General features: G+C 43.4%; 1 protein-coding gene across 1 annotated transcript; it reads left to right on the top strand.

The window, feature by feature from the left end:
- Positions 1–610: 610 nt before the first annotated feature.
- Positions 611–15,092, top strand: PCYB_133950 (hypothetical protein; the record flags this gene model as incomplete). Its single annotated transcript, XM_004224420.1, has 3 exons — positions 611–9,874; positions 9,902–14,867; positions 14,999–15,092. 2 exons carry the CDS (start codon positions 611–613, stop codon positions 14,345–14,347), a joined length of 13,710 nt encoding a protein of 4,569 aa, XP_004224468.1. The 3' UTR covers positions 14,348–14,867; positions 14,999–15,092.
- Positions 15,093–15,907: the final 815 nt, after the last annotated feature.

The raw sequence follows: 15,907 nt of genomic DNA, 5'->3' as shown, positions 1-15,907 counted from the left end.
CTGCAGTTTTTTCATTCGTTTCCTGCATCCCACTTTTTTTATATATATGTATTCCCCCTTCGTTCATTTCCCCTCTTTTGAGGCTTCTTTCATCACTACGTAACAGCATTTAGCGCCATGCCGCGTTGTTCATCGTTGTTTAGCGGCGCATAGCGGCATTTCGCGATGTTTTTCCCCTCCACGTAGCATCGCGCAGTTCACATTTTTTAACAGCTGGAGAGCAACAAATTGTACATGAGTGATTTATCTACGTTGAGGACCTATATGTACATATGTATCTGATGCATTGAAGCGGCATATTTTTTTAATCGGCTCGAGCTGCGCGAATGCAAGGCATTTTTAACCCCTTTGTTTTTCGCCGCGTGAACCCTTGGCCGCCCCACCATTTTTCGACGAGCAGCCCTTTTTGAATTTGTCACATTGTTCCTATACGCCGCAATTGTGGGTTCTCAAAAGCAGGGGGAGGAAGGACACGCATCCGTGTGACATGTATGCATGTGTGCATGTAGAACTACGTGGACACATGCACATATGCCCTCATCCATGCGTGTGTGACACACCTTGCTCGGATGCGCTACGTTAAATATGAACCCCTTTGTACTATTAAAACATGAGAATGGATTATCATGACAAAGGCACCCATTTTATGAGTATAAAACAACACATTTGTTTTATTAACAAGAAAAGCAATGGCTGTGGAAAAGGGAGTTGTGGACATGTGAGCAAAGCCACTTTGGGTTGGGACGATATCTCAACGAACGCTGACAATGAGGAAGATAGTGAGGGAGCCCAAACTGGCAACCACAGTTGCACAAGTAACGATGTGAGTGCGTACCACCCAACTGACGCGGGTGGCAGCGAAGGCTGCATCAGCGAGGACGCCCGCAGCATTAGCGGCAGTATTAGAGGCAGCATTAGCCGCAGCACAAGTCATAGCACCAGTCGCAGCACCAGTCGCAGCAACACTGGTAGTACAATAACCTGCCGCAGTTATACCAGTCGAGGGGCCACTCATATGGGGAAGTTTAAAAGCTCCGCAAGTAAAAACCTTTCGAGGAATAAGCCCAGCAGGAATAGAATCAAAAATGAGCTAAAGAATGAGATAAAGGGTGCTGGACCGAATAGACGCAAAAGTAGCCCCCTTTCATTCAAACGGAATGCACCCTTCAGTGAAAAAAACGATCCACAGAGTCGTGTCAACAATAATGATCTAACACGGAGTAGCAGTTGGTGCACACCAAATGGGGTTATCCGTGTGGAGAAAAATAAAGTTAATGATAAGGTTAATTATTCCCTATGTGCACAGGAGGAGGCAGATAAGAGATCAGCGAATGGTGAGAATATTCCCACGTCAATTGTTACCCCTGCAAGTTGTGTCTACGGGGCAAATTTAAATCCATTCGTGGAAGAACAAGCTAGGCACTTATTGATGGAAGCTAGCAAAAGGATAATAAATGATCGAAGGAATGACGAATGTGATGATTACAATGTGGATAGCGGTCAGCATCACAGGGACTTTACGTTCAGCAGTCACGCAGATGTAAAAGAGGATGTGGATAACTATTTTTTCAAAGGTGGTGATGACGTGGATCAGACAGACAGTTGTGAGCCCCCATCGAGACATGCACCCCTTTCGAGGATGTCACGGGGTAGTAGCGACAGTGTGAGTAGAGTAAACGACGAGAGTAACATTACCAGCGTCACTAACGTAACTAATGTCAATCGCCCGAGTGGCATCACCAACATAAGCGCAAGTGTAAGCTGGAAGGACAGAAATGGTATCCCCGTTTGGTTAAGAAGCATTGATGCAGTGTTGGGCAGCAGGACTTCCACCACCCCGACAGGCGCTGACCACATTGATGTGGCCGAAAGGGTCCACGACACCTTTGAACTTCCAAACGCTGATGTATCCCCAGTTGAAGAAACCAAGCTGCAGATAAGGAACTCGAATAACAGCAGTTGCAGGAAGAAGCAAGACAGCAGCGGGGGCAAAGGGGGGGGTACGAACAAAGCAGCAGATGGGAACAGCAAAGAGGTTAACAATTATAGGGGAAATGCCAACGCAAATAATAATAGCGGCAACAGCGGGAATAATAGCAGTAACGGTAATGGTAATAGTAGCGGGAATCGAAGTGGGAACAGCAATCGGGATAGCGGCAAGGATGATGATAAAGATGGTCATAGGGATGGTCGAAGAGATGGGCGAAAGGATGGACATAAGGATGACGACAACGAAAGCAATAAGGAGGATGACGAAAACGACAGCAAGGACACCAACAAAAATAGCAGAGGAGGAAATCGAAAAAATAACAGCGCGGATAGAAGAAATGACTGCGGCACGAAGGATAACACTATGGGCAGAGGGGACAAGAAAAAGAAGAATGTGAAGGATCCCATGATGAGTAAAGGCAATAATGGGAAGAACAGCAACAGTGCCGCCACCTCTGGGAACAGCACAAACAGTGCAAGTAATAATGTGGCTGGCGGTAATGTGGCTGGCGGAAATGTGGCTAGCGGAAATGTAGTCAGCGGAAATGTATCCAGCGGAAATGTATCCAGCGGAAATGTGGCTAGTAATACGAATAGTAGCACTGCCTATCCCTGTGGAAATGTGGAGAGCCATCAAAATAATACCGTCTCGTATGCAAACATTATTTCCGGAAAATCCAAGAACAGGACGAAATGCAACACCGCGTCCTCTGTGGGCAGAATGAATGAGTTACCCAATAATGTGAATAGCAAAATGTTCGCAAGTTCAGCTAATACTTTTGATAACAATGACAGCTTTATGAGCATGGATGACAGCATGAACAGTTGCAACACGAGCAACATGGAGATGAGGATGTTTAGCCAAGTGAATGGAATGGGCGTGTCCGGCGGATTGAACGGGCTGGGTATGCCAGGGGGACCGGGCGGACCGAGCGGACCAAGCGGCCTAAACGCAATGTACAGCTTAAATGGGATGGGTGGTAACCTGAACGGAATGGGCAGCCCAAACGACATAAGCTCCCTAAACAGCATGAGTAGCTTCGCCGACCCGCACAACAACGCGGGGGCCTTCTTCAACCTAAACAACAACGAATTCCTTCACATGTGCAACAATAATTTCAATTTGACCAATGGAGGTAGCATGGACGCAAACAACCCCAAGTATCTGCACATGGAAAATAGCCTGGGAAATGCAAATGGTATAAACAACAACACAGGCAGTAATGCTTTATTCAACCCGAATAATAACAGCGTGTATGAAGGGAATTACACCATGCAGGCTATGAGAGCAGGCCCAGGGGGGGGAACCACCCATATGGACGTAGGAAATATAAAAGATCACTACATAAATTATGGAAATAATGGCATGATGCAAAACAGCAGTGATCTTTTCTACAATGAACATAAGGAAAAAATGTATCTACATATGACGGGTAACTTGAACGTGAGCGCAAATGGGAATAAATTTCACGAAGAAAAAAAAAATAATGGCTACTTTTTAAATAGAAGTCTGCAAGAAAAGTATGAAGAAGATAAAATGGTACAGAATGGCTACCTCAAAATGAATGTGAACGAACTGAGTAAACACGAAAATGATAATTTTAATCACATGCTTAAGAACGAGTGGATACTTTACAATAAGGAGGACATAAAACTAGATACAGAGAGTAACAAAATGGTCGTAACGATGAAGGAGAGTGTATCAAATGACAAACATATGAACCAAAATTTAGAAGATAGTCTAAATTATAATGAAGCCAACACACTGAACTTGCTAAATATTGCTTTTAATGAGATTTATCAAAATAAAAAATATCTGATTGAACAAATTATTACCAAGAAATTTATGTGTAAGCTAGCTAAAATTTTAAAAGATATTAATCCGGAGAGTATTAAAATTAAGGGCAGACAACTGAAGCGCTTGATACAAATCAAGAAAGGGCTCGTGAAGAAGGAGGAAAAGGTTCAACCAGGTAGGGAAAGGAATGCCACTGACCCTTATGACAACGCAAACAATGGTGATGGCAACACTCAGGGGAATACCGACGGGGCGTCCGATAAAGTGACCAAGTTGGAAGGTGGTCACTTGGGACAGAACGAGTCCCGGGAAAAGGGTGCATCTGTCAATGGTGGCATGGAGAAAAGGAAGAGCAACAGTGGCAGCAGCGGCGGTGAGGTGGGCGAAGCGAGCGAGGTCAACGGGGTGAACGAGACCAGCGAACCGAAGAAGGAGGCGGAGCCGAAGAAGAAAAAAAAGAATAAGAAGAATAACGACAAGTGTGAGAAGGGCGAGAAGGGAGATAAGAGCGAGAAGGGAGATAAGGGCGAGAAGGGAGATAAGGGCGAGAAGGGCGAGAAGATCGCCAGCCTTAACGAATCCCACTCCAGCGACGCGAATAATGCAAGCAGTGCGAACGGTGTAAACAGTGCAAACAGTGCAAACAGTGCAAACAGCGCGAATGATAAGAGCGACCAGAAGAACAAAAAAGAGGGCGAGGATAGAACGGTAGAAGGCAACCCTAACGCGCAAGGCGAATCTAAATGTCAAAATAAGGGCACTGACCAACCCCCCGCGCAGGAGGATAAGAGTGGTTTGGCGGACAAGCAAGGGAAGAATTGCAAGAAGGGTAAAGAAGACCCATCGGAAGAAGCTGCCAACACCCATAAGAAGAAAAAAAACGATTTGAAGGATACCGCCCATAGGACCAACGCCAACGTGGAGAATGCAAAAAGCAGCGGAAATAAAAGCGACGGCGGTGCCATGAACGAACTTGGGCAAGAGGATCCAAACAGTGGAGGAAGTGCAACTAATCAGAGGAAAAATGAATCGTCCAATTGTGAATATAAAGAGGAGGAGGAGGAAGAGGGAGGCGTAAATCTGATCGCATTTACCAAAACGAGTAATGACAACACAGTGGAGGAAAATGCATGCGTGAGCGAAAGCACGGATGTGGAGTTTTACATCGATAGCAGTGATGAAGACGAAAATGATGATAGCAAGTACATCACAGGAATTAACGACCGATACGAAGAAAAAAAAATTGAGGAGGACGTGATCATAAGAAGAGATGTTTTTTTCTTCAACTTGTTAAAATTTATTATAAAAAAAAAAACATCAGATGATATGCTCATATATTTACACCTACTGAGTGCCATAAAAATGGATAAAATATTTGACCATGTTACTCATTTGTCGTGTGAAATTTTTAATACCTTATTAAATTTTATCGAGATAACAAAGGATTCCTCAACCTATAGATTGCTATTAAAAAATTTAGGGGCCTGGATAGGCATAATAACAATAGGCAGAAATAAACCACTCATGTCAAAGCATATGAATATTAAGCAATTAATTTTGTACTCGTATGATAATGGCTACCTGATAGTGACCTTTCCAGCTGTGTGTAAAATTTTAGAGAGTATTAAAAATTCCAAAATTTTTAAGCCGCCCAATCCATGGACTGTTGGCATTTTAAATTTACTTGGTGAACTACACGAAGCGCAGTCCCTAAAGACCATCTTAATTTTTGAAATAGAATTACTGTTTAACTATTTTAAGATTAATGTCTTTGATTATTACAACAAGTGCAACATTATCAAGTGTCGTAATTTGCCCATAAATACGAATGATTTATTCGTTAGGAATAACTTCAACGAGAACAATACCATGGGTGTGAATTACCTAGGGGAGAGTAGTAGCCACTCTGGGGGATATCTAACCCCAGGGCAAGTGTATATGTTTAACAAGTCCTACAATGCGTGTGGCAATTTTTACGGAGAAAATTTCGTGCATCAAAATGGGGGAAGTGGTAGTGGTAATGGAAATGCGAGAAATAATGAGAGGGGTGGTAGAGTGTTGGAGGCAGTGACAGCCGATGGAACTGATGCGTTCTTACTTGGTAAGGACCCCCGATTCAATGCTATGAATAATTATAATAATACCACGTCTTCCATCATGACGACCATCACTAACAATAATAACGGCGCGAACGAGTTTGTGAGCCATAAAAATGGCAGCTCAAATTTGTTAATTAAAAGTAGAAAGGGCGAAGATCTGAAGGAAGCGAGTAACGCTATGGAAGCCTGTGCCCTCATTGACGCCATCAGCCTTAGCGGCAACAACAATAACAACAGTAGCCACAATAGTAACGGTAACAACAGTGGTAACGACAACAACCTCGGAATGATGAACAGCATGGGCGTCCTCGGCAACGGAAGTAAAAACGACGCCGCCAACATGGCATTCAATTCGTCAGTAGATATGATCCTCCTGGGCAACAAGGGAGCGGGTAGCGGAAATAAAAGCAGATTTATGAGCTCCAATTTGACCCAACCCTTGCCTTCCAAAGGGTTCCAAAAAGGTGTAGAAAATGGATACAAAATGGTAACCAAAAATAACATGAATAACGAAATGATAGTAGAGAATAATAACACGATGAAAAAATTATCCGCAAGTAGCAACACGAAGGAAAGTCAATCCATGTCAGTTTTTAACTATATGAGTGGAGGTGGTGGTGACCCCAGTAAATTTAACACTCTTATGTATGTAGGGGAGAATGGTGGGCCGTATGGTGGATCCCCCGGCACCAGTGCTGGAAATAGGAACGGCGATTTTTCTCTCCTTTTGAATAACGACGGGTTAGCAGCGAAAGGCAACGGAAATAACATCAATGAGGAGGCACTACTGAAGGATTTAAAACTTTCAACTAAGAAGAAGGACAAACTGAACGACGCAGAGTTTAAGGACAACTCGTACAAAGTTGTAAATTATCTGATGGGTAAAAATAAACTCTCTGTAAGTAGCAAAAACGATGGACCATACAAAAGCATAGATTTGAAAAGCGCAAAAATGCCGTTGAAAAATGAAATTTATGAAAATCCCAAGAGGGAGTCCTACGTATCGTCCCCATCGAGTACCATGAATTTGAACAAAAGTTTTGGGGAACCACCATCTGGTGTGAAGAATGGTGGCGGCATTCCTGCGCCCCCGCTTCCTCTGCCCTTGTTGGACAAGTTCAAAGCGAGCGAGCAGGTCGGGGTGAACATGGTCAGCGGCGTTGGCAGCGTTGGAGGAGTTGGCGGCGTTGGAGGCGTTGGCAGCGTTGGAAACGTCAGTGTCGGCATGCCCAAGGGCAAAAACGGAAATAATGGAAAGGCCAGCATGCTAAGCATGGGCAACAGCGGTACTGACGGAGGAAACAAAAACACGACGCCCCCATCTGCATATGGCGTAACGAGCGACATGAACCAAAAAATGCAGAGCACACCGATGTACCAAGAAAACGTGAACAACAACAAATTTAACGAAATGCTAAACGAAGAAATATTAAGCATTTTGAAGAAAAACATAGTGATATCAACGAACATTGTTGCAGCAGTTAAGTTAAACCTAAAGTGCAAAGCGCTAATTTATTTAGCCTTCGACTCAGCCATCAAGGAAATAATCACCTCCGTTGTTGATCGCTTTGTCCTCATTGGGTGTATAACTACGAGAGAATTAGTTAAGAAAGATTTTGTGAACGAATCGAAAGAAACGATTATGCATAAGGCCTCCCTACTAATGGCCACGAGTATCTCCTCCTCCCTCGTTCTAGTATCCTGCAAAAAACCATTAAGGAATATATTAATACAAAATCTGAGAAACGTTTTTGACCAAAACTGCCCCCCAGAAGTGAGTAGCACAATCGTGGACGATGTCGTGAATGCATTAATTAATGAAAATATAAATTTAATTTATTCTATAATCGAACAAGTGGCTATCGAAAAATCATCCATCGAAATCGAAGAAATCATGAAGCCTATTTATGCCTCCAGGAAATATGCACGTATTCACAAATTAAACATTAAGGAAAATGCCAACAATAAATACTACAACGCCTTGCCCATCTTTTTGAAAGCGCATAATATAACCCTCAAGCATATTCAGGTGTATAAGAATTTTATGAATTTGAAAATTTTGTCCAATTTGCAACAGAAGTTATTCTCGCCTGGGGGAGTCGATCATGAGGGGGGCTCCAGTGAAAGTGAGAACGCCCTCCCGGGTTATGTGGGAGGTGGGAATTATCAAGGTGGTGGTGGCTACCAAGGCGGTGGCAACTATCAAGGTGGTGGCAACTATCAAGGTGGTGGCAACTATCAAGGCGGTGGCAACTATCAAGGCGGTGGCAACTATCAAAATGGTGGCAACTATCAAGGTGGTGGCAACTATCAAAGTGGTGGGAGTTACCATAATGGTGGGAATTACCAAAGTGGTGGCAGCTACCAAAATGGCGGGAATTACCAAAATGGAGGGAACTACCAAGGTGATGGGAATTACCAAGTTGGGGGGAACTACCAAGGTGGGGGGAACTACCAAGGTGGGGGGAACTACCAAGGTGGGGGGAACTACCAAAGTAGGGCAAACTTTGCCAGCGATGGGAACGTCCAAGACGGCTCCAACGGGGTAGGCAACCCCAACGGAGTAGTCGGCGCGAACTATCAAAGCTATCAAAATAGGAAGAACAGCGAGAACGTGCCGAATGAAGCGCCCGGGGAGACCCCCTTCTACAACAACAAAAAGTACATTTCGAATCCGCTGGATGGAAGGAACGAAGAAAAGGTCAGATATCCAAAGGAACAGGATGGAGAATATGGTAAGAACGGCCCACTCAAGACCAACCGCAAGGAGGACACGAAGGAGGACGGCGACAAGGCGAATAGGTACCTGGAGGAGAAGTACTATAACGAAAGCAGTGCAGACAACGAGGAGAATAACGAAAACATCGGAGGAGGAAGCGGCGGAAACAGCATCATTGGAGTGTCACCTCAGAAAAGTGGAACTCCGGCGAGCTCAGGTTACACAGGAAACGGAGCCAAGTACGCGCACGGAAAAAGTAACGGCTCGAAAGATAGTGCGAATTTTCACCTAGGTAATAATATGAATAGTAATAATAACATAAATAGTGTGAATAACTTGAATGAGATGAATGAGCTGAATGAGCTGAATGAGCTGAATGAGATGAACGACATTAATAATATGAATCATATTATGAATGTTCCTACTGTTAGCAATCCTAAGGGTGTCAGTGGTGTTAATAGTCTTAGTGGCGTCAGTGGTGTTAATAGTGCTAATAGGGTTAATTGGGCTAACAACGCTAATAGTGTTAGTACTGCTAATAAGGCCAGCAGCGCGAACCGCGCCAACACCGTTAACAATATTGACAGTACTAACAGTATTAACGCTGTTGACCAGGTTAACAATATTAACAGTGTTAACAATACCGACGGCATTAATAATATTAACAGTACTGACAGCGCCCGCGGTGCTAACAACACCCCTAACCCTATGTATATATTTAAATCTCCAAATAATTATAACTGCAATAATAATGATTATAATTTTAATACAAATAATAGGTATGTGAACGTTGAAAATTATAACATCTCGGGTATCACTCTGGGGAATAATTACGTTGGGAAGTATGAACACAGTGGGAAGAACTTCGCCGAAATGGATATCAGCGCACAGTCGGGACATCCTAACAACTACGAGGACAGAAGTGGCAGCTGTGTACTCTCACCCGGTGTTGCATCTGCGCCAGCGTATGCGATTCCGCTCGCCCCCTTTGCAGCTTCTTCGACCTTTCATCCTGCTTCGTCCTTCCATCCTGCGTCGTCCTTCCATCCTGCTTCGTCCTTCCATCCTGCTTCTTCGACCTTCCATCCTGCTTCTTCAACCATCAATCCTGCATCTTCGTCCTTCCATCCTGCTTCTGCGACCTTTCATCCTGCATCTTCAACCATCAATCCTGCATCTTCTCCTAACTTTGTCGCTTCTTCACCCATCTTTGCTGCTTCCACACAACCATTTTCCGCCTCTTCACCCATCAGTGCCACTTCTGCGCCCACGTTTGTTACGCCCCAATTCACACAGGGCGGCTACGCCTGTAGCATGCCCGTCACGATTAGCAACCTGAACGGAAACACAAATGCAATGAGAATTCCCCATGAAGAAGAAGCCTTTAGTAACTTTGCGAAGCATGATCACTACATGGAAAACCTCAAGGGCGGCACCACCAAGACGGACATTATGAGAAATTTGAAAAATGGAAATTTCACATATAACAGGAAGAGCTCAGTTTTTTGTGCTCCCGAAGAGGGCAACAATGGCAGTTACTCCAAAATGGACCCTTCAGTGTGCAGGAATGTGAACGGCGCAGAGGGCGCGGGGAAGCGGAACGCCGCGATGATGATGCAGAGGGTGGAAGAGGAGAATAAGGGGACCCCCGCTGCTGGTGATAACGGAGCGAGCGGCAACGATGTTAGCGGGAACGATGTTAGCCGGAACGATGTTAGCGGTAACGGTGTTAGCCGAAACGATGCTAGCCGAAACGATGCTAGCCGAAACGATGTTAGCGGCAACTTCCGGAGTGGTAACGCCGGCGAAAACGGACAGCGCAGAGATGGCGCCATCCTGTACTTCAAGAAAATAAAAAACGTGAATATCTCGTGCAAGCAAAAGTTCCTCTTCTTCATATCGAACATATTCCTAAGTGAAAGCACGAACAAAATGAGTGTAAAAGAAATAATCCCATTTTTCGAAGTTATCATGGTAAGCATTAAAGACTTTGTGAGGTATATAAAAGTATTCCCCCCCTCCATGCCCCTAGTGAATAACTTTAAAAGCTACTGTAATGTGAAGACGCCGTACTATAAGTTCGAAAAATTAACATGCGCAGTTACACACTCCCTCTTGGTATTAACTTACCTTTCGACAGATCACGAAATTTTTGTTCTTTGCAAGTTACTTATTTTGATATGCGAATCTGCTGCAGATAAGAATGAGACTTACAAAATTATAGGTACCAAACTGTTTAAGATTGTTCAGGAGGCCATAAAAAAAATGCTTGTTCTTTTAAGTCGGAGCGAGCAGAGTGCAAGGGAGGAGACCCTCAGTTTGCCGGTCTACAGTGGGGAAGAAGGCGAAAAAAGTGCTAACGGTGTAAATGGCGGAAGCTGTGATGGCACTGTTAGCAGCAGCCTACGCGGTAAGGACGAAACGCCCATCCAAAGCACAACGAATGGAAGCGCGCGTGAAGACAAATCTGAGCACACCAATCCGGGGAACATCAACGAACTGTTCCTCCATCTGGAGGTACTCCTGTGCATATTAGAGCAAATGTGCAGAAACAGCAGAGAACTAAAGAAGCTAGTTACCTCCTACATAGAAGACACTCAGAGTTACAACGTAAACCACATGGTCCCATTCATCCGTTACAACCTCATTGATCACAAAGAGTTAAACAAAATGTTATGTAAAATATCGAGATATAGTAACAACCTCAATTTTGTTACATTCTGCACGGAACTCATCAACTATGTAGTTATTAAGAAGAAGTATTTGGCTGTGGATCATGTTAAGAAGACCATTAAAAAGCTAATCATGATAAATAAAATGTTGTGTAGTGATAATGAGCATGCTTATTTTCCTTCCACGGAGGAGGTCCTTTTGCAAAGCACCAAAAGAGAATTGAAGCAAATGTTTGAGGGGCTTAAGTGTTTGAAGAAGCAGACCAGGGAATCACAAGAAGAGGGAGAGTCCATAAAAACGTGCATCAATCTGACGGAGTACATATTCCCGACGAAGGGAGGCAGAGAAAAGGCACGGAAGGAGAAAAGTGCTGATCGCGTGTGTAAAGGTAGTGGAGCTGGGAAAGCGAAAGAGGAGGAGATACAGCGGACGAACGGTGAAGTGAATGGGGAATACACTCAAAAGGAGAGTAGTAGCAAAAAAGACGCAGGCGCGCCAAACAAACGTGATCAACAGAAGGAGCAAATGCTCAAAGAAAAGAATAAACAGATCATGCCCATTTCAGTGACCCACCAAAATAGCAACAACGAGCACACGAATAAACCATCCGTCACATCCGAGGAGAGCAGTAACAACAACCCACCCAACGCTGGAAACTCCTTTTTTATAGCAAACGTAAAAATTCAATATGACCATAACAACGTAGATGAGCGCACCATGTATTTGTTGGAAAGACTGAGCGTAGAAAATAAAAACATCAACTCGGAGAAAATGATCAGGAAGGAAATTGTGAGCAACGATTTGAACAAAGAAAGTAACTGTGCAAAGAAGGAAAGTGCGAATCTGAATGGGGAAAACACGAATAGCGATAACAAGGAAGAGCACATGAACCATCATTTAAAAAATGGATCTGCGGTAAGTATAAATGGTAGCAGTATTAAAAGGGAGGATGGGGACGTTAGGAATTTCGAGGATAGTAGCGAACAGGGCCCAAATCAAGCCGCAGAGAAGAAACATTTTAGCTCCTCCTCATTGTACTCTTTTGAATCGAACAACTCAGAAATGTCAGATTATTCTTCGTCCTCCTCCAATTCGTTTTCACAAATCAGGCAGGGCGAAGAGGAAGAGAAAAAAAACCACGACAATGACACATCTTCGTCTAGCTCCTCCGTCGCCTCGTCCATGTCGAGTGCATCCGCCCTAAGCACCTTGTCAGCCTCCTACCTCGCCATGCAGTCAGAGCTACAAAAGGGTACAAATTTGAAGATCCCCGAGAGTCAGAAAAACAGCCTAATAAATTACGTCCCCAGCGTCAAAGAAAGCAACGTGAATGATAAGCCCCCAGAAAAGTACATGCAGTATTACTACGTGCGCGACGTGTTGTACGAACCGGTAAGGTGTAAATTTTTACCTGCCCCTCCTGTAGTGAAAGAAGAAATGGGATTATTCATTGCGTACCTTTTTGCGGAGTGGTACATTTTGTATAAGAATTATTTAAACATTTTGAAGATGAGCATTTGGAACCCCATGCTGGAGATCATAAAGCAGCAACACATTTCAAAGTGTATAAAATATTTGATGAAATTGTGGACCTGTGGCCTTCTTTGCACGGACCACGTTATGGATCAGTTTCTGTCTCATTCGATTAGCATTTCGGTTAGCATAGCTGTGCAGAATTTGAACAAGTCTGCACACGATATCAAACTGGGTGACACCGTGAATGAGAGCAGTGCAAGCAGCAGGGAGGGACAACCCGTAGAGGGAGACGTGTCACGCAAAACGGATGTAGCAGAAGTGAGCCAAACGGATGAGCCACAATTACATACGAAAGAATCGCCCGAGGAGACGGTACAAAAGGGCGAACTTACCGGAAGTAAGGACCATTGCAACCGGATAGCACCGGACGAGGGGAAAAAGGAATTGGCCAATGAAAACTTCGTGAAGGATAAAACAAACGATGCAGAGTTAAGAGAAACGCACAAAACAAGCGAGTTACTAAATTACAGCTATGTGGATGCCTGGTGCAAAATGGTCGTAACGATGAACAAGCTAGTAGACCAAGAACAGCTATCCCCAGTAATAATCCTACAGAGGGCCCTCCATGTCATATGCAGAGTCATACACAAAAAGTGCGAAACTGAAAAGAAGACATTTAATCAGAGACCATACTTTAGAGTACTACACTGTTTGCTGGTCGATATTCACGAAAGTTGTGTGTATGCAAATGACATATATATTTATATGGACTGCTTTGCGAACTGCTTTTCCTTGTTGTCCCCGTTGAGAGTCCCATCATTTTGTTTCTCATGGCTAGAGCTCATATCGTCTAAATATTTTATGCCGAAAATGTTGTCCAAGATTTGTGGCTGGGAAGCATACAAAGGGTTGTTAGTTGCTTTGTTCACCTTTATGAATTTTTTTTTAAAAAAGGTAAAGATATCGAAAGCGATAGAGGCGTTGTACATAGGAACAGTAAGAATCCTACTGGTGCTGCTACATGATTTCCCAGATTTTTTATCCTGCTATTATGTGACCTTCTGCAGTTTGTTTCCACTAAATTGTATCCAATTACGAAACCTTGTTCTGTCTGCCTTTCCAAGAAACATAAAATTGCCTGACCCGTTCATGTCAGATGTAAAAATTGACTTGTTACAAGAAATTAAGTTAGTGCCCAAAATTTTGACAAATATCATATTCCCTCTGTTCAAAAAGAAATTAAAAAATTTAATTGATGAGTATTTCACCAATCGGGATTTTACTCTACTCTTGCATATTAAGGACAAATTATTTTTTTCGAAAAGGAAGATGTACCAGTACTCTGTTAAGTATGACGTGGATATTTTAAACTCCCTTATTATGTACGTAGGAACGAGCATATGTAGAGCCAAGGTGAATAATATGTTCAGATTTAACAGTAACTGCGACCCTGTGCTGTTACTGAAATGTGAAGATAGCAAAGGCAATGTGGCTGATAATCAAAACGAATTACTGCAAGAAATTGTTCTTCGTGACCCGGTGAAGAAAAAAAAAAAAAAAAAAAAATATTGTTTCCCCTACAAAACGGAATAAAGAACAAAAAATACATAAAGACCAGGCGGAACCCAGCTTGTCCAAAAAATATGTAGAACTTATGAGGGAGAACAACGAGGGGAAAAATGAAGGACAGGAGCTTACTGGTAGCTACGATGACGAAAATGGTGAAGCTCTGGTGACGGAGCTCCTGGATGACGATGACGATTGTGATAATGACAGTGACCACCGCGCAGATGCAATTAGCCAAAGAAGGAAGAAGCGAACGAACGTTATTGTTGTAAAGAACAATTTGGCCTACACTCTCTTTCTGTTCTTATGCAAAGAGTTGGACATGGAAGGGAGGTACTTGCTCCTATCAAATATCGTGAATCATATTAGGTACCCCAATTCGCACACCCACTATTTTTCTTGCCTCATTTTATTTCTGTTTTCGCAATCGAACGATGTTGTCATTCAAGAACAGATAATCCGAGTGCTGCTGGAGCGCATCCTTGCGCATAGGCCTCACCCCTGGGGATTGCTGATAACCTTTATCGAATTGATAAAAAATGCCAAGTAAGGCAGTGAGTCACTGAACCAGTGTTGTGTACACCTTACGCACAGCTTGTATACCTCAACCACGACATGCGTTTGTCCAACTCACCACCGGTGTAACCCATTGTACCTTTCTTCCCTCCTTCACTGCAGATTCCACTTTTGGGAATGCCCATTTGTCCACGCCGCAACAGAGATCAAGAAGTTGTTCCAGTCAGTTGCGCAAGCATGCCTGGGGCGCGCTTAACCAACCCTGTTATTTTTTAGAACCTTTTTAAGTAACCTTTTTAGTATTTTTGTTGTGTGCATGCGCCGCATATGCGGGTATGCGGATATGCGATGTGCGCGTTCATGTTCAGGCGTTCATGTTCATGCGTTCATGCTCGCATGTGTACATGTGTGAGGAGGCTCCCCTTCGCCCCATAATTTAATTAACTTTTTAAAGCGCATTTTGTTTTTTCGGTTCCTATCAATCAATTGTTAATGTTTTGAAAAAAGGTCAGGAGGCAGCGTGAAAGGGTAAAAAAACGTCAGAAGGAAAGCTGCGCAGGAGGTGTAAAGCAGCGCCCGCGACGCCTCCCCCGCAAAGCAACCCCCCAAGCTCATAATTAAACTTCAATTTTAACCCTCTATGCACATTTTCGTGGATGCATTTTTTGTTTGAGTGGCGTTCTTTCCTTTGAACCGTCACGCAGCGTCAGCTGTTGTGCTGATACGTGTGCGGACGTTTCTACGTGTGTGTACATCTCTACGTGTGTGCATGCGTAATATTACTGTGTATGCCTTATTGCCTGTTTTGTATGCGACCACTTATGAACCTTTTTTTTCTTTTTTTCTTTTTTTTTTTCGTCACTTGAAAGGTCAACTTGGTATTCATATCATTGTTACAACACTTTTACAACCGACCATTTTTCTTTTTTTTTTTTCCTTTCCTATGTTCAACTTTACATTTTTAAGAGAAATTTTGATTTTACTTTTTAAAAGCCATTTAGCAATTATCTCCGCGGTGTTTGTAGGCAAGGCCTTATTGTGAAAACTCGTTAATCACCCGTTCATCGCAAC

This window comes from Plasmodium cynomolgi, chromosome 13 (assembly GCF_000321355.1).
Source record: "Plasmodium cynomolgi strain B DNA, chromosome 13, whole genome shotgun sequence".
In the NCBI taxonomy this organism is placed as follows: Eukaryota; Apicomplexa; class Aconoidasida; order Haemosporida; family Plasmodiidae; genus Plasmodium; species Plasmodium cynomolgi.
Note: the sequence above shows the minus strand (reverse complement) of the source record. Positions and strands in the feature narration are given on the sequence as shown.